The sequence below is a fragment of the Toxorhynchites rutilus genome, chromosome 2, assembly GCF_029784135.1.
Source record: "Toxorhynchites rutilus septentrionalis strain SRP chromosome 2, ASM2978413v1, whole genome shotgun sequence".
NCBI lineage: Eukaryota > Metazoa > Arthropoda > Insecta > Diptera > Culicidae > Toxorhynchites > Toxorhynchites rutilus.
The window spans coordinates 339,358,732-339,377,422 of record NC_073745.1 but is presented as its reverse complement, the minus strand read 5'-3'; the positions used below and the strand labels follow the sequence as shown (position 1 = coordinate 339,377,422).

The 18,691-nt window shown below is 36.8% G+C and overlaps 1 protein-coding gene across 1 annotated transcript in view; it reads left to right on the top strand.

The window, feature by feature from the left end:
• LOC129768425 (sodium-coupled monocarboxylate transporter 1) overlaps nucleotides 1-18,691 on the top strand; it is a 199,954-nt gene that overhangs the window by 132,342 nt on the left and 48,921 nt on the right. Inside the window, exon 9 of the mRNA XM_055770077.1 lies at nucleotides 5,509-5,631. Coding sequence (XP_055626052.1) covers nucleotides 5,509-5,631 — 123 coding nt within the window. The remainder of the gene's footprint in view (nucleotides 1-5,508; nucleotides 5,632-18,691) is intronic.

The following is an 18,691-nucleotide window of genomic DNA, read 5'->3' as shown; positions in this document are numbered from 1 at the left end:
GTGAAAAACTTCACGAACTGGTCATTTGCAAACCAGTTGGAAGAACTTTTTTTTATATACCTCAATCGTTGAGTAAGTTTTTGATGTGTTTTCAAACTGTTTCTTTCTCCCAGGATGTTCGTTGATTTTATATTAACTTTGCCCAATACCGTGATTTAATTAGACAGCTGGAATTTGAGCTATAATTTTTTGCTCATTATTGTGGATCTTTGTTAATAGACAAATGAAAAATTAATGTCGACTAATGATAATAAACGGTATGATTTTGGGTAGCTGCCACATTATCTGCAAAGTTTCAATAAAACATGGAGAAATCCGGCTCGAAATCAGTTGTTTTCAGGATAATTTGACGTGGAGCAACCTCCACACTGAAGTTTCATGAAAATAAAGATCTAGTGAAAAAAACATTCTTCTGGTTTTGCTCGAACCCAGTATATTTATTCCTTTTTCGAAAATTTTAGAACCTTTTTTTATTTTGACCTTAGGGTGCATGATTCAGAATTACGATTGTCTGAAAAACAGGCATTTTTGGCAACACGGTCATTTTAATAAATTTTAAACTTACCGCTTAACTGACTACTTTTATAGGAAACCTCAAAAATGTTGTTCTGTACTTTCCAAGTACACTGAATTCTTTTTTTACGCGACTAATGCGTGCGCGCAAAAAAAAATGAATCGCGTAATTTCGAGCAAATCGCGTAAATGAAAATCGCATAATTTCGAGAGAATTACGTAAAAAAAGATTGCCCAATCACCGGCGTGTGCTCGTCACAACCGTACTCACAAAAGCTTTTGCGCAAAATAAAATCACATAAAAAAATCACGTAAAGAAAGAATCCAGAGTAATCAGAATAAACCCTATTTGTTTTCGAAAATTGTTGAGTGGTTTACTCAGAATATCAAAAATTCAGAAACATTTGTGTGTTAGTTTTTGGAATATGTTGTTTACTATTAAAAACTATGTTTCGTCTTACTTCGCCAGTGATCAGTTCCCTTCTTACTAACAATAGATTAAAAAAAATGTAAATACACATTAGATATAGAAATAGATTTAAGAATTTAGTGTAGTCATCAACATTGTTTCAATATTCTCATATCCCATCCTTTTCCTGAAGAAAATATGTCACCTTTCTAAACTCGAGTCGACCGCGAGTAATCGGTTACCTTAATGATCATAGACTTAAGGAAACTATAGATAACAGTTTGGCTCCTTTAAACATATGTAACTGAGCCTGTAAAAATAAGCGATAACAAAAAACTATGTTTCGCCTCAATCTACCAACGCGTCTCCGTTGGTTTAGTGAAATTATGGAGACGCATGGTTGGTTTGTTAAAAAAAAAACATTCGTACTGCAGGCAAACCTTTTTATGTGCGGGGTATAGGGGGGAACTTAATGGCAAGCTGATCGACTCTCGCTTGAGCAGTAGGCTATCAATACAAGGCAGGCTGAAATTCGCCGTATTTGAATTTTGTGAACGTGAATATTTTCGGCACTGTTTTTCATTGCTCCGCGTTTGGTTTTTATCCGTCGTTGAGTGTTTTAATATGTTTCAGCTCCGTGAAAATAATCGGGGTGTTGCATCGTGGAAGGAATCAAACTTGTTCTGCCAGCAGGACGATGGTTCAATAATGTCGATAGAATCAGCATTCCAGTTAAGTTTTGACGTAGGATTACGTCTTTCGGGAACATATTGGGGTACAAATTGAAAATCGAAAATCGTCCACATGAAAATTGAAAATGAAACGTGAAAATTGTCCAATTTCAAACGCTTTTTGCTCAGTCATTTCGTGATGGATTGATAAGATTTTTACGTCAATCGATTTCGGTACTCCATAACAATTTTTCACAATGAATAAAATAATGTAAGTAATGAAACTAACTATCGAACAATTGAAAAATTTTAACCCCTATCCTAACAGAAATACTCACTTCTGATTGCTCGAAATTGACGACACATGCGGAGGCTCATGTACACTGAAGTCGCTTCTTACGCGGTTTTATTTAACGCGGCTTTTTTTACGCGGTTTTTTACGCGTATTTCGAAATTTACGCGGTTTCTTTACGTGGCACACATTTACCTCGTAAAATTCAATGTGCTAATTGATGTTACTTTCCCCGAAATAATTTAGTATTGTATCACTGATTAGTAGCTGAAAAATAAAAGAAGATACAGATAGCAGAATTGTAGCATGCAAAAAAAAAAAAGGTAATCAGTTTTTAGAATATGGGTTACATTTTAAACTAATAATTCACTGTTTGTTAGGTTTTCACACGGATTTTGAAAATTACCCGGTTTATTTTTACGCGGATTTTGGAATTTACGCGATTTTTTTACGCGGATTTCGGAATTTACGCGGTTTTCCCCAAAAAAAAAACCCAAACGGAAATACCTCGTTCTGATTGGTCGGAATTGAAGGGGAACGGCATTGCAAATACATCAAAGTAGAGCGAATTTTTGTTCCCATCCAAATGTGTTCTCTAACAGAGACATCAATACCAAGCTGCCTGGAGGAAATCTGCATTGCAAATACATGAAAGTAGGGGGAGCTTTTGTTTTCACCGACATGTATTCCCTAACAGAGACTTCTAATTCAATTCACTCGTTTACCTTCTTAGGCTTCCGGATATAACTTCCAGCCGTTGCGATGGGAACTGAAAACGCTCACCCGTGACGAATAATTGGACATATTGAAGGATCGATTGGTTTTAAAGAAGTTATCTTGGTTACCTTCTCAGGTCTCCTGCCGACTGACGATTGAAAAAAGTACGCGCAACAAATAATCGAATATATAGCCAGTCCAACTAATTTTGCAGGTTTTCCTTCTCAGGATACCAAAAGATAATCTCTGCTACGTGTTGTGATACATAAGATTTTCGAAATTTCGTTCCTACGAGTGTTCGATGGCTCGCGTTTACATAATCACATCACTTACCGCAGTGAATTCTGATTCGTACCTCTCCCACTAACAACTATGCCTCCCATGATAATCGCTACGGAACCACGCTATAGAGGCGATCCTTCTGGCCTTCGGTCGGTGATTATCATACTAACATTCCTTCCCTTCCCCTGGTGACTGTAAGGACGTGGCCGGCGTCGTTATTGACCATTTAAAGCTCGAATCAACGAAAATTGTACAACGAGAATGATTTGCTAGTTCCATGCGTCATCATGTGACGTGAATTGTGTCTGAAAATAAATTTATAGTAAAAGAAAATTGTAAAGGGTCAAAGGGTAATCAATTAATGAAGAGTTCAGTGGTTGAACTCACTAACGTTCGCTTAGTAAGAAAACGTGGATGTTTGAAAGTGTTCAAATCACAAAATCTATTTTGGGAAGTTCGTCGGGTCAGCTAGTCAAAAATAAATATATTCTTTGTATTATTTTTTCGTAGCTCGAAAAAACCACCGAAATTCGTTTCCCCCTTACACTAGATTGCCCCCTTAAGAACTATTGGATGACAATTGAATGGTGAGATTTGAACGTTTTGACTCTTACTCGCCATGATAAATGGAAGGCGCACAGGTTATCAAAAATTGGTATGATTCATTCCCTTAAACCTTAAACACGGGAAGTTCAGGGAGTTCGTGAATTGACTCAATGATAGAAGAAAAATATCAGGGTTGGGAAAATACTACTTCTAATTACATATTTTGAAAATATAATTATATTGAAGGATGTTTAAAGCATACAACTTTGCAGATCATCGGTGTGAACACTTCGAGAATTTTGGTTTTTTTTTGGCAGATTTCTTTAATGTTTACTCCACTTAGTAACTCGATTTAATCCCATCCTCATATAGTTTTGAGCCAGCATTTTCAATGTGTGTGGAGGCGATCCGGCGTAGTGGTAACATCCATGCCTCTCACGCTTAAGGTCACGAGTTCAATTCTCACTCCCGACATTCTTCCAAAAATGGAAGTAAAAGTGACGAACCAGCCAAATGAGTTGAAAGTCACTATAATACAGATAAAAAAAAAATTTTTCAATGTAATATTTACTCGTAATATAATATGAGGACTTGTCTTTGTTTATGGTTCTGAGTTCTTGTGTCTAACTCAGTTAAATATTTAGTTTTTCTCATATGATTCAATATCGCAGTGGAATTGAGCTTGAGCTTGAGCTTGGGTAGACTGTACAATTCGTAGTTGCTCTCCATGATTGACCTGAACCAACCAAATTGCACACAGAACACACAGAATGACGCTTGGGACTAGCAAATCATTCTTGTTGTGCAATTCTCGATGATTCGAGCTTTAAATGGTCAATAACGACGCCGGCCACGTCCTTACAGTAACCAGGGGAAGGGAAGGAGCGTTAGTATGATAATCGCCGCCCGAAGGCCAGAAGGGTCGCCTCTATAGCGTGGTTCCCTAGCGAAAATCATGGAAGGGATAGTTGTTAATGGGAGAGGTAAGAATCAGGATTCACTGTGGTAAGTGATGTGATTATGTGAACGTGAACTATCGACCACTCAACAAAGCGAAATTCTCTTGCGTTACAACGCGCGACATAAATTATTTTTAGGTAACCTAAAAAGGTAGACCTGTTAAATCAATTCGACCGGCTATATATTCTACTATTCAACTCACATACTATTTTGTTGAAATCCTTACTGTCTGAGTTAACTGTAGGAAACCTTAGAAGGTAATGAGAAAACTCCGCTAAACCAATCATTCCAGCGATATGTTAGAGAACTGTATATTTTGGAAACCTGAAAAGGTAACCGAGAAAGCTCCTCTAAAATCAATCGACCCAATTTTCTGAAGATAGATATTTGATTAGCCTTTTTTTCTTTTTCTTTATTAGCAAGCAATTATTAGAATTCACGCATAAACAAATTTTAAAAAAACTAATTTCTTTGCACTTTCTATATACCCTGACAAAGAAAATAAAGTTTCCAAAATTGAACTAACGATACTACTATGGCGCTTTACTGTTACCACAGTAGCATCTCTAGGCATATTTCAATTCAGCTACATCATTGAACCAGCTTAACTTAAAACCAAACCTTCCGAGAAAGCAACACTCAAAACAATTACACTCGGTTGAATCCATCGATCTAACAATCATTTGAAAATTTAAAATCAAACCAACTATAATTGAAATTTTTGGATTTTTTGACACTCCACTTTCATGCTTATCTTTCCAAGAGAAGGTAACAGTTTTTCATCACATGATCGCCATTTTTACTTAATCTATAACAAGTATTTTGAGGCAACACTGCGCACACCACAATGCGGATCTGGTTCATGGAATCACAAGAGTTCGGTCACATTCGTTTTGGTGGTTTTAAAGCCCCCACACGAGTAAAGACCGATTCAAACCGCCACGAGAACAACATCAAACCATTGCAGCAGACGCGTTATGTTGATTTTATTAATTCACTCAGCGAGACACAGAGAGGAAGAATAACAGCACACTTTTCAGTGATGATAATATTTTTTATTTTGCATTTATTTTGAATGATAATATTTCCACAATTTTAATCTTCCTCGCACATTTCAGAACCGTTGCCGCTGCACTGAACTCGCTGTCGGCCGTCACGTGTGAGGATCTGCTGGTGACTGGATTCGGAATGAAGATTCCACAGGAGAAGGCATCGCTGTACGCAAAATGGATGTCGCTGGGGTATGTATCGTTTACAATTTACCTTTTATTGTCAATTAAATCCAGCGCTGGAAATTGCCTTCTACGGCTTCAATGATGTGCTTCATTTTTGCAAGTCGTCCTCGATTGGAAACCATTGCGTACAATCTGTGGGGAGAGCTTTCTCTCAATATCAGTCCCATCATGTTCGTATCGTGATTATGCATTACAAGTTTAATATCTAGCAAATTGCAACGAGATTTCTGTCTTCCCAATTACTCTGAACCTTCGTCTGGGGCTTGCTCAGCGGTGGATGATTGTTTTCGGTTGTTAGGATGTTCCACCCCTCCATATGCTCCGAAAGCACCGCCGTTAGATTTATGCTCTCGCTTCGCTGTGTCTTTACAATATTGCAAAATGCTGACATCGATATTTGCTAACCTCAGTCTCGTCTCGTCGTGAGTTTCTTTTCTTGTCCGTATCCCAAAGGGATCAGGGATTGATATTGCCATGGAGAACACCATTCCCCACCATCCTTCAGGAGGTATTACAACGCATAGATTTATTCCATATGTTTGCGAATCGTGACAAGGTTTTGCGTTTTGTATGGCGTGCATTTGGGCGATTGGTACGATGGCCAACTGCGCAAATTGTCTTGCGTTTCGAGGGAACCAAAAACCAAGATGTAGTTAACAGATAAACTTGGATTCCTGCAGACGTATGGTGGATTTCGAACAACTCCCCAATGAATGCGCAGCTCTTTTTTTCTTTCGTCCGACAAACAATTTCAGTGTTCCTCTTCAGTACGAAGAGAATGAACGTGACCAAGTGGCTGTTTTGTCATTTTCGAGAAGGGATCTTCCTCCTCGCTGAAATGGGTTTGTTCACATGGTCAATGCCGTGCAGTGGGATGCTCCACATTCCGGTTGCTGTAGTTTACCCATTTATAGCTAATTTCCACACAGCCATCCACATTTCACCGTTCCATTGCGTTTCTGTCTACTCATCTCGTTCTGGTTGTTATCTACGGATCATGCACCGAACGCGAGTGCGTGGGATTTGGAAACGAACCTGTCAGGTGTAACGTCCCGGAAAACAACCGGATAATGGTGATGATGTTTATGACGATGAGTCGTCTCATTTTCATATTCATCGCAAATTGAACACTTGGATGCATCCGAATAACAGCGCAGCACGTTTTACACACGGGAAATTTCGACGCATCGTTTCATTTTGCTCCCTTCCAGCCGAAGGATAAATGAAATAAATCATCCGAGGGTGGAGCAGGAGGAGGAGGAGGATTTCGCATTGGAGCAGCTGTACCTGAAGTTGGATGGGTATTTTTGGTGTCGCAATTGATTCACGCTTCCGTTCCGATCGTTCTCACGATTCGTTTGCATATCGGTTTCGTTTATGGAATCGTTCTAAACAAATCATCTTCTCGGTGAATTATCGCAGCAAATTTTGAAGAACACATCGTTGGGATGAATCCAATAGATAACATATTGCTTGTTGGCCAAACAAGAGGATCGCTCGAAATGGATGAAAATTAACACCCGAGTGACTTTTTCACTCAACAAACAGCGCGAATGGAAAACATGTATAAATAGGGGAAGGTGGCCCTCTGCGCTTACTTAACCAAAATTCAATGTTTGAATTTGAATAAATTGAATAAATTGAATAAATAATTGAATACTTATTTGAAGAGCAGTGAGGAGACCTCGGTTTCATTTTGTGATTCATGAAAAACAAGCATTTGAAAAATAGGTACCGTCGATGGGGGTGAAAATGGGTCAGAAAAGGTAGTTTTCGAACTTTCTGTTGAACAACTATCGTAAATTAGAGTAAAACACAATTCTGATTCCGGAGAAATGTTCTCTAATGACGAATACTCGTAAGTGTTCAAGGAATTGTTGAATAATATTAATTTTTCACTGAACTGCGATTCAATGAAGGTTGACTCAATCTTACCCCTTAGAGGGGGTGACAATGGGTCAAAGTGAATATTACTTTATATTGAGAATTGTGTTTAGAAATCAATTTCTCAATGATTTCAAAATAATTTACCAACATGTAAGTGTATTAAATGATTATTTCAGTTACGATAATAGTGTCAATCCACCTAGAAGTGCAATGGGAATGTTTATATACAGCCATTCCATGTCAAACCGATATAGTGGTTCTCAGATTTACGTGAAAAGTTGTAGTTTTGTTCTTTATCGCAAAACATTAGACCCGTATTTTTTATCATTAGGGTAATCTTTTCCATTTTAGGGTTGCCCAAAAAATAAAATCGTGGGGCACGTTGGATTTCCATTATCCACAATTATGGTCTTCATGATATGTCCCACGATTTTATTTTAGTCTTATCAATGCCCTAGACTAATAAAGGAGAGATGTGATAACTGCTAACTGCTACTTGCCTAATTATTTTCTAGCTTTTAGTACATTATTATGTTTAATCACAATTAAACCGTTTTACTTAAAAAGTTTTTTTTACTTATTTTATTTATATTTTTTCTTGAAAGCTAAGATTTTTTAGATACATATCCAAAATTCAGAGATGCGTTATTTTGTGTTATTGAGTTATGATTTTTCAAATTAACCGATGGAAATTTGATTCTAGTCGTATAGATGTTGTCCAGTCGCATAGGAATATTGAACGAAAACTGAAAACATGTTAACTTTGCAAAATCACTCGAAAACGAAAAAAAAAACCTCTCTGATTTTCGGATATATTATGTAAAAAACCTTAGCTTTCAAGAAAAAATATAAAAAATATGGTGACCTTAGTTCCGAAACCATGTAAGCTATGAAAAACAATTACAATCAATAATTAAGAAAACAGAATCCGTTTTTTTTTTCAAGTGTAATCTTTTTCAAACAAAACTAACTCATTGCAGGGTTGCCATAATAAAATCTGTGTTTTTGACCTCAAAAAATATTTTTATCTCTGTTTTTTCTCAGAAAATCTGTTTCGAAATCTGTATTAATCCGTTGCGGTCATTTATCTGCTCTCAGCCACCACAGCAAAGAAGTGTACTAATATTATAATTTATACAACAATGTATCAGTTCACACTTTTCCAAAACTAATTTTACCGTGTTATGAATTTTATATGGCTAATGAATGCTTGAGGAAAGGATTAATTGATGTATTGCGGCACTGTGTAAATGTAAAGAGCATTGTTCTGTATGTTCAAACAGAAAGATAAAAGGCGAAAGACGCCAAACTAATTCTTTTTGTGGAAGATATCACACGAAGAAAAATTATAGCAATTTTATTTTAAACATAAAGTGACCACTCTATCCTGGAATCCTCGAGTCGAGGAGACGCACCACGCTAGATATGGGGTACAGACTAGGGGGGCGTTGCTGATTAATGGTCAGCTGCATCCCAATAGGAAGTATCCCGTGTGCCCGACACGGAGGCAGCAACATCACAATTACGAAAACACTTGTAATACTAACTTCGAGCCAACCGCGAGTAATCGGTTACATATTACCAACATAGTTTTAAGACAAAAATTGTCGAACTCCCGGCTCCGTCCGGTTGACGCCATATGAGCCTTAATAAAAATATATATTTTTGATAAAAAAAAATAAATAAACATAAAACATTGTTTAGTTAATTATTATCAACAGTTTACAAAAAATAAAGGAATCTTGTTCATCTTTCATAATCTCACAAAGTTATACATTACTGCTTCTTCAAGTAAAAATAATTAAATATCACGTGTCAAAATTTAACACGACCGCAAAGGGACAAAGGGACAGATTCTTGGTCTCAAAAAGTCTAAAAATCTGTATAAATGCAGATTATACTGTATATATGGTAACCCTGGCTCGTTGACTTTAATTTGATATATCGATCATCTAAATTGTACTATTAGTTCAAAAGTTATGAATTATTGAAAAAGGTCATTTTTGGAAATAGGAGGATGAAAAAACATAAAAAATACGAGTCTAATATTTCACGAAGAGGAATAAAACTATCAATTTTCAATCACTTTATCGGTTTGGCATGGAATTAAATTTTGTGCTTAACTCATTTTCACCCCCTCTCAGTGTAAATATGAGATTATTTCGAAAATATTGAAATTCGAATGGAAAAAAAAAATTGAAGTTCAAAATCAGTAATGACTCATCTGGTAAGACTTTGAAAAATAATCCTATCCAATATGTACAATTTTAGTAGTTCTGTGTAAAGCTGGACATGAGATTTTTTCTGAGGTGTTATTTGATGGTCATTTACACAACAAACTTTGTTGAATTATTTAATAATAACTATTTGTACTACAGTTAAGTATCATGCATTGGAAGTTGTGCAAATATGTATCATGCATTGGAAGTTGTGCAAATATGGCTCACAGCTTTCAAAATATTACTAATAGTAACTTTCTCCATTTTTGATCCAATTTCACCTTCATAACCAGAGTTGCCAATCAAATTTTTGAAAAAGCTGGAAAAATTCTAAAAAAAATACTGGAAGCTGGAAGAATCGATTTTTTTCTCAACTTTGTTTATATTAGCAATAAAAACTAGGATATACAGTGACAAAATAAGTAATTGGCATTTATAATTTACCTGTTATCATATATTTTGACATTATATTTCTATCTGTCTGTCTGTCTCTCATGGACTCGGAAACTACTGAACCGATCAACATGAAAATTGGTAAAAAATTTGGTTGCGACACCATAAATTATTGGGAAATAGTTGAAAACACTCCTAAAAATTTATCATGTATATTCAGTATATTCACAAAAATGTCCAATTAAAGATCAAATGTCCAATCAAAAAACGGAGAGGGTCGAGTCAGCGACCGGGTGATTTGGCGTGGAATTGCTCTTTATTCATCTTTATTATTTTTTATTTCTACATAATTTTGGGAAGCTAGAATTCGTCGCATAGTTTTTGTTCCTGTTCTACTTCCTAGTTTTGATTCGTATACTGAAACTGAAAACTATACTGAAAACTGAAAACTATCGCTCAATGGTTGCTGAGGGATGCGTCAGAATCAAGAATCTATAATACTCAAAAGAAAGAAGCATCTTGGCGTTCGTTTAAACTGAAGTTCGGATCTTCCTAAATTCATTATCGATTTCCTGAATATTATTTCGATCGCAAATATTTGGAAGATTTTGTAGAAGTGGAACAATTGACATACGCCTCCTTCCAATGACAATAGTTGGATCAATTATCGCCATGTTGATGATTAATGGATCATTGGAATTAAAACGTTTTAGAATTTGATTGCATAGTGTAATGTAAAATTGAAACTAGCTACGGCGTTGTGTGAAATTTTTCATACTGACAAATATTAATTGGTCAACATTTCGACAGCAGCACCTACAAAAACATTTTCCAAACTCGTATAATTTTCCTGATCAAACAGAATATCAATAAAAGGGAGGCAAATTAGCGAGAAAACACCATTCCATAATTCTGTGTGCTTATACTAGACAGATAGATAAAGATATAGAAAGACGATAAACTAGTCTACAAGTCTTCGATGTGAGTGAAGCGGAGTAGAATTTTCACAAATGGAAGAACAGAATACAATTTTGGGGAGTAAAATACTTGAAAAGGCCGAAAAAATAAAAAAAAACTGGATAAAACTGTGAAAATTATGAAAAACTGTATATTTTTTGGCTTTGGCTGTTTCGCTGGCATGCTTAAAAAACTGGCAACATATAGGAAAAACAGGGAGGTTGGCAATTCTGCTCATAACCCATGGCAGACATTCAACTAACGATATGACGCTTTGGTTGACAGCTATGTCAAACGGTTGTCAGCGCAGGGCTGTATACTTTCGGAAGCCCGAAATGGAAAACCCTGTATATGGTCCATTCCAGCGTGACGTGACAACATTTAGCCTCATCACACGAATTGCCAAAGGTAAACGATATATTTCATATAAGAATCATCAGTTGGGGAAAATATTCTATTGTAGGATTGGTTTGCGTCAGTCAAATACTTTTGTGGTGTGACAACATCTGACTTTTTTCTGTTCCGGAATGTTGAACATGACTAATTTTATTAATTACATTGTCTCAAACATACAAAGGATCTTTGTTCTATGATTTATTAGCAATGGATGAACGTTGAATATACTAAAACATAGAATATAATTTTGTTTCGATTTCCGTTGTGCTGATAGTAGTTCAAAATGACAAAAAAAGATATGGAAAATCCATACGATATGAGTATTGGGTGAAATGGTTTTACCAGCGGAAGTCGAATATCGAATATCGATGCCATTTTGAAATCGTAGGTACAGGTACCGCTCTGAATCATATTTCGGACGCTTAAGGCATTTAATGCAGAAATCAACAGATCTCAACTTTATGCACAGGTATAATATTGGTTGATTGGTTGATATTATAAATAAATTAGGTCAATATACTTTTAAGCCGTCTACTTTGGTACCTATTTGATTGAAAACATAAAAAAATCATCGAATAAAATGCTTTTCAAATGATGCGAATAAAAATCAAACTTCGGACACCATTTATCAAACCAAAAAAAAAAAACAAATTTCGGACAGATTGAATTCCAATTTCGGACACTTTATTTTGTAATTTTTTTTGACGAAAACTACATTACACTTGATTATATTTTATAGTCAACTGCGAAACACTTACAATCAGCAATCACAGTAAACTGTTAACGATGATGAGAACTGATGAAACACGGGAGAAATTTGTATATTTATGAACGGGTAAATTCTACCTGCTCACGCTAAACAAACGTCAAACACAAACGATAATGAGTAGTGCAGTTGATTTTTTTCCTACCATGTAATAATTCAAATGTAATTCTCAAATGAAGTGATAGGGAAACCTAGGAATTACTCTAAAGAAGCAATTGTGATATTAATTTTATAGTTATATCATCAGTGTATGAAGCATTTCAAGATATTAGAACAAAGTGTCTGAAATATGATTCAGAACGGTACACTTGATTATATTTTATAGTCAACTGCGAAACACATACCAAGCAATCACAGTAACCTGATAACGATGATAAATACTGATGAAACACGAGAGAAATTTAAATATTGATGAAGGGGTAAATTCTACGTTATCACGCTAAGCAAACGTCAAACACAAACGATAATGAGTGGATTTTGGATTTTGGATGGATTTTTTTCTACTATGTAATAATTCAAATGTAATTCTCAAATGAAGTGATAGTGAAACCAAGGAATTACTCTAAGAGCAATTGTGATATTAATTTTATGGTTATATCATCAGTGCATCAAGCATTTCAAGATATTAGAACAAAGTGTCCGAAATATGGTGTAGTCCGAAATATGATTAAGAACGGTACTCGCAAACACAGACGCAAATACATAGAGTTAATCAAATTGTCAGTGTTATGAAACCTTTCTTTTGACACTACTAAAAGATCGGTAGGTGATCCCCGAGATCCAAGAGGAGATCGGTTCAGGATCACCGGTCGGATTAGGACTACCTTCCCCTATACATATCAACGATACCAAAACGAACTCATCTGTGAAGCTGGAAAAAAGGAGAACAATTGGATCGTATCTAGAAATGAATAAACACACTTGAGAACATCCCGTGCCATCTCGTTTGCTACAATCTCGGCCACAGATGCAGCAGCAGCAGCACTGGCGAAGCTCTGTCTCTGTCAACCGGTGTTGGGTTCCACATCTGGCTTCCGCTGGCCGGATGGGAGTCTCGATAGCGAAAAAAATCTAGCTGAAAGAATCAAATGTATTGGAAAATATCGAAATCCATAAACGAGATAACGGGGTTATAGCGCGGATCCCAGCGATGCCAAACGGGCTGCCTTTTTTTCTCCCGTTGTTTTCGTTTGAGATCAAATCCCCCTCCACGCAAAGCACACATCCACCCACGCGAGACGATACGATGATGGCGATTCGATACTGTGCCAGCTTTTCGAGTGGACAACCAATAGCTGACCGTGTGTACTCAAATAGCATACCATAACATTTCCAGAGTTCGGGAGAGATAAAAAATATTAATGTCGTTGTTTTAAAAAATTGGATTTTTGTCAGTTCACTCCCAGCTTCCGAATGCATGCATACATTCTTGGTCCATTCCGTGGTTCCTGGTGTGGACAGGGAGCACAACACAATCGCCAGGTCCTGCTACCGTTCGACGGACGTATGCAAACGTGACATTCGGTTTTCGGGGCGATATCACGTTCAAACGTCTGTTTCTCCCGGGCTGCTCTACCTGTCATTATCGGAAGCGACGATTCGAATGTAATTGGATTTTCACTCAATTTCACCTTTAACCTTGCGAGTATTAATTTTCCTGCTTTGTGCCGCGGGAAAGCTTTTTCCCATTGTTTTCCACATATTGAACTCTTTTCCGGCTGACAGCTCAATCCGGGCGGAATTTGTCTCAGGTGACTTATGCTTGGCTTCGCTCGGAAAGCGCACCAATGGCATCGGCATCGGCAGCATCGCGCTATCCTGAGATTGATTTAGTAGATGCGGGTTCATTTGTTATAGAGCCAACAACGAGGAGCGGAGATATAATCGAAAGATTGAGAGTTTCATTTCAGCCAACGACAGTCATATGTTCGTCGGAAATTCGCAGACAGAAACGTTATTTGGATAGTCACCGAAGACAAATGGCTTCGGAGACCATTGCAATCAATTCCTGTGCTTCTAGCCTCCTATAAATATTCAATTACCCGGCCGCAGTGTCTTTTGTTTCGAACGCATTTGAGGGTTTATATTCAGAATAAAATCCATGATCCTCAAAATATGTGATAAACGAGAGTCCACGATGGGAATTTACATCAGGTGTCATTCTGCTAGAAGGAAGTTATTCTTCGAACACGTGTGTTCTGTCTGCTTCACACTTCCTCACAGTGCTTCCTTCCATCCAACCAGAGGATAGGCTAAGTGGCATTTTATGACCGAAACGAGCGATTCCGAACGAAGTACTAAAACAACACATCTGAAAGGATCAGGAACATGTTATTGTTACCTTAAAAAGTACTCCTCCGGACGTAGTTTCTGTGTGTTTATTTTGAATCCCAAGTATTGATTCGATTTGGGCGCCCACATATCTAATAGTCAGACGCAATAAATCGTGGCTATCGCGCTAACATCAAAAACATAAAAATAACCGAGTCCTTTCACCTCTTCCGATATTCGAAGAACACTTTACAGATGAATAATTTTATGCATCATTCATTTGTGCTATCTTCCATCGCCCGATAAGAAAACTGTCGACTTTTACGGGCGCCCATTGTTGGAACTTGGCACGACCATAAATTATTAACAGCCCTATTTTATGGCTCCCTGCAATTGGTACAAGACAAAGCCTTTCTGGTTGCCAACACAACCCCCCCCACCTCTCATGGCTCCAATCTCATCCCCAACACACACACACACACACGTTTCTCCATAAGAAAACTTACGCGCCACCTTTTACAACCAATCAGTTTTATTAGTTGGTCACACACATATTGAGGTCGAAAGGGCGACTTGCGTCACAAGTGGTGCAAGTGGACTTTTTTCCTGACACCTACACGATGTGTGGGCTAATTGCAATGTACCCGACTAATTAAACTATTTAGGGATAAACCACAAACAAGCAATTGGAGTATGTAACACGTGTGCTTTTTATGTCATCTGGGTAGGATCCTCATTTTAGGGCATCGTAGGGCTCAGACAGCTTGAGTTAGCATAACGAGAATCCTTTGTTAGAGATGTTTGTCTGTCAATTAAAACTTATATTGCGAGAATTTAATCTCACCTAGTTATTAACTCAGCATTCTATGACATAGAGATATATTATGAGAATATTAAACTGCTAATTAAACTGTTATCGCAAGATTGCCGAATTTTTGGGTCCGGAATGAGTTAATTTGCCTCAACCATCAAAGTTGCAGAGCATTTAGAAATAATTTATCTTTTTCTTTTAAAAAACATAATACAAAGTAGTTTACCATGAATATTGTTGGACAAAAGTTAGACAAGTTTACCGAGGAACAGGAGGACGTGCTTCAAATTCTAGAGTTTAACTGCAATAGTTTTTTTTAGGTTCTGAAAAATATAAAAAAAAGTAGAAGGGTCTGAGCCTAGGGGCACAGACGGAAGGAAGACGGAAGGACTGTTGTTCAGAACAGTTGTTTTTTTAAATGTAATTATTTTCATTGTTCAGAAATCTGTTAGCTTAACTCGTTTGAAACTCTAAATAGTACTCCTGAAAAGGGCCGTTTGCTATATGTATTCATTACCGTCAAACGGTAACGAACAAAAAAAAAAGAAGAAAATTAGGAAGTTCAACTGTCTAACTGAAAATGATTAATGAATTTCAGTGTGATACATAACAGGGTGGAATGGTAGATGAAGCATATGTGGATCGGTGAACAAAATAAATTATATCGTCATTGATTACCTTGAATATGAAGTTTATGGGGGAAGAAACAAAAAACAAGTTGAAAATACTTACTATTTCGTGGTATTTTGCGGTAAAATACACATTAAATCATGAAACTTTATTTTTAATATACATATATGGTATTGGTATTTCTTATTTCTTTGTGGTACGGAAAATTTCTCCTTCTCCTCTGTGTTTACTTTGTCGCTTCTGGAATAAACGCACCAGATTCTCCGATTCTCCACTTTGATGGAAGTGATAACCTTCGGAATTCGAGCTGACCTCGAACTACCTGTAGCTACCTCTGCAGATAGTTGTTATTTTTTTCTCGATCTAGGGCTTTTCACTTCACGTATATAAATCACGACACAATCACAACTGCTCCCGTGGCCGACCGTCCCACATTATCATGCCGGGGGTTCGGGTTCGATTCCCGTTCTGGCCGGGGGTTTTTCATCAAAGAAATTTCTTTCGACTTGCACTATGATTACGCGTATTCTAGAGCTTGCCACTCCAGAATACATTCAAGGCGTGTTATCCGGCATAGAAATCTCAACTAGGTACTACTAACAAAAATGATGCAAGTAATACCTACATAGAGGAGGCAAAAATTCCACTGCGAACATTAGTGCCATCCAAGAGGATATAAAGCACGAATACGCTGCCACTTCGTCATTATGCAACTGTCAAACTAAGGGAATTGGCTTCTTTTACTCACAGTCTATTATGATATGAGTTATAACTAACGTGTACGCAAAGAAAACCAAAGCATTGTATGTCAAGGTGAAATGGGAACCTTATTTGTACTATGCTGCAATCATTATCACGCATACGATATACAGTCAATTGCAAAATTGAGTGTGCATATGCCACTTGACGATACTCTTCTTTTATTTGATGCAAAATATTTTGAATACATTTCACCGTTTGATGCATATTAATAACAAACACATTCAACAAACTATGCGCACGAGAAAACTTCACGAAAAGTTTTTTGCCAAATTTTTATTTCTGAAAGCTGAAAAAAAATTCGATTCTAAGAATTGCTAAATTGAGTGTACACCTTAAATTTCTCCAAACAAACGAACATTGTAAGTAAGTTCTCTGGTAATTAACGTACTTTTTTCGACAGTTTGTGATGGTTACACCAAACCACTACTTGGGTAGTGTTTGGTTTTTGGTGATTTTTTTTTATTCCATTTATTTATTTGTTTAGGCTCATTAGCATTTTAGCTGTAACAGAGCCGGGTTTTTAATCGTGTACATGTTACATGTTTATGTTTTTTTTATAAATTGTAAATAACACAGAAGTAGCCATTTAGGCGTGAGAGTATTCTTTCTGTTCTTCCATTGTTTAGCAGACCAGACAGCGGAGAGAGTTGATATGATCATTGTTAGGTTACTAATAGCACAACAGCCCGATGTTTCTTGCAGAGCTGAGCAGTTGTATGGATGAATCGATTTTCATCGCTGATGTTGCGAGGACGTAGTTATTCTATAACAACACAAAAATGGTCAATTGAAGACCCTGAGTTTTGAACTCACGATCGATCGCTTAATACGCGAACGCGCAACCAATATGGCTATGAAGACCCTCTTTTGTTGATGTTCTAAAAAGTTTTTATCAAAATAAAAAGTAAGAGGAAAGAAATGAATATTGTTACAGGTACGTGATAATAGGTAAGACTTGTGGAGGAAAGACATAGTGGAAAATAGCAGCTGCAGTTGGAAGAACCCACTCTACAGTATAGAAAGTCATAATAAAATGGAAATATGGAGGAACCATAGAAATCTTCCGGGGAGAGGACGCAAACGGATCCTGTCTTCTGATGATAAACGGGTGATTGTACGAACATTACGGAATAATCCTTAAACAAACAATTCTAAATTGACTACCGAAGTAGCCGGCACCGTTGGACGACCTGTCAGTCTAGACACTGTCCGGAGAGTAGCCTATAGGAACAATCCGAGAGGTCGTATTGTCTCACATCTCAAAGGAGAATATGAAAAAACCACTAGAGTAAGCTAAAGCATATGTAACCAGACCTAACGAGTTCTGGAACAAGGTTCTTTATACTGATAAGACGGAAACCAATCTCTTGGAATCGGATGGAAGACAGATGGTGTGGATACAGTCAGGATCTCGAAACTACTCATTGTTTGGGGCGGATTCGATACCTCTCAGTGATGGCATTTTGGTTCGTATCATATAGCTAGTTAAAATTTTTGCGAGTGTCTTATCGGTATCTGAAAAAGGAGCGTGTTCCTACGCCTTTTATCGATACGTGTGATTTTTTTTCAGATAATAATAATATAATTCTCCTATATGGTTCACCATAAGAGCTATAGTGAAAAAATGAGTTTTTCTTCTTTTTCCCATTCTCAAAAGGCGTGGAAATGAAAATTTGAGAAAATCTCAAAGTACATCTACTATGGTGTACCTACTATGGTGTATCCCCTGCGTAAAAAAATCCTGGGTGTATAGAATTTATTATAGTTTTCAAAACTTTTTTTCGATGATAATTTATTTATCATTATATCTTTGAAAAAAACAGAAAGATATCGATTTCTCATTTCTTCCCGATATTTTTATCCACTACATCTACATACATCGAAATACAAATTTCTCTGTGAAATATTCCGTGCAAATCCATGTAAATTTTGCTTTAAAAAGATTTATATCCCATCTTCATGCGTTGATATTTC